The sequence below is a fragment of the Gavialis gangeticus genome, unplaced genomic scaffold (assembly GCF_001723915.1).
Source record: "Gavialis gangeticus isolate Ggan-Ray unplaced genomic scaffold, GavGan_comp1, whole genome shotgun sequence".
NCBI lineage: Eukaryota > Metazoa > Chordata > Crocodylia > Gavialidae > Gavialis > Gavialis gangeticus.
The window spans coordinates 4,511,517-4,512,894 of record NW_017729005.1 but is presented as its reverse complement, the minus strand read 5'-3'; the positions used below and the strand labels follow the sequence as shown (position 1 = coordinate 4,512,894).

General features: G+C 37.9%; 1 protein-coding gene across 5 annotated transcripts in view; it reads right to left on the bottom strand.

The window, feature by feature from the left end:
- Positions 1 to 1,378, bottom strand: part of STK31 (serine/threonine kinase 31) — a 119,439-nt gene that overhangs the window by 19,925 nt on the left and 98,136 nt on the right. For 4 of the 5 annotated variants that reach the window (XM_019508586.1, XM_019508587.1, XM_019508589.1 and 1 more), the window contains 2 exons: positions 1,100 to 1,225; positions 266 to 391 (listed from right to left, as the gene is read on the bottom strand). In XM_019508586.1, the coding sequence (XP_019364131.1) occupies positions 266 to 391; positions 1,100 to 1,225 (252 nt within the window). The remainder of the gene's footprint in view (positions 1 to 265; positions 392 to 1,099; positions 1,226 to 1,378) is intronic. The other variant, XM_019508588.1, reaches the window with a different exon arrangement.

Below are 1,378 nucleotides of genomic sequence, written 5' to 3'. Positions count from 1 at the left end.
AAAAAAAAAAAACACAAAACGAACACAAGATGAATAATGGGATTCTATTTCAAGTATTAAGAAAATAGCAGAGTTAACATTTTACAGCTCTAGTCCATATTAAGTCCTCACTAAACCAAATCAATTCTTCTGTTTGCTTACTTAAGTTCAGCATGGAAGATGCGACTATTCAACACTTTCATTTAAAAAATTAAAAGGTTTAATAACCAATTACATATCTCTAGCTGACATCAACAAACTAAAGGGACATCCATTTAGAACTTGCCTTGCACAAAAAAAGGTATATCAGCTGTAATAATCCAGATTTCTCCTTCAATCCACTCCAAGCTCTATGATACTTAGCTGCTCTTTCTATCACTTTGGCCTCTGTGTTCACATCTACTGAATATCCCTGAAAACAAAATATTCAGTTTTTATTCCTGAATTAATATTATGAAACCACTCACTGTTCCTAGTGCACCATATTTTTAAGACCAATTGTGTCTCATTCTCCTGGTGTACTGTATTCCAGCGTTCAATATGGATTGAGATGCTGATCCCAAAGTTACCCTGCGACCATCTAAGAAGGTTGCACTAGAAGTCAGATATATTTCCCTACTACTTTAACTTACCCAGCCAAGTAATAGTAAGAAAAGCTGTTTACAACTCTGCCACTGTCAAATTTGGACTTCCTGATCTCCTTAACTCTGGGTAGGGTAAGGCAAGAAAACATGACACTGGAAAGGAGAAGCTCCATGTGAGAATCAGTAGTAAAGGTGCTGGCAGGCCCTGGATGGGGACTGGATGCACCAGGAACAGGGAATGACAGTCCAAAGGAGGTGGCAAGCCCACTGGTTTTCAAGACTAACAGAAGGATAAAGGAACATATTTACCATTGCTTCCCCAAAAAATGAAAGACAGGAAGAGAAATGTACACAAAAGACAGGAAAAATGACACTGTTCTGGTAGTGTTTAAAGAGTGCAACCAAAATTATTAGCATGGGGAAAGGTGAAATTAAAATTAACAGTCAAAGCACTAGAAAAGGAGTTACTAAGTTTACTTAAAATTAAGTAATCAAGAACTCAAGTGAAGCTGGAACTAGAAGTAAAAGAAAGTTACCTTTAAAAGAACCTTCTGATCTTGAACCTCAGAACACACTAAAGGCCGCTTGGTGCTCAGTTCCTTCAGTGGTTCAGCATCTAAAAGGTCTCGTTCCAAACTGAGCGTCAGAAGCCCACCAGAATTCTAGAGTGTACACACACACACACACACACACACACACAAAGACCAAGTAGCATGATAATCCAGTCACTGTGCATATTTAACATCGTATGCACTACTGAATGCTTGATGCATAAAACCCTCTTAAGACAATACATCACACTTATAATGTAAGTG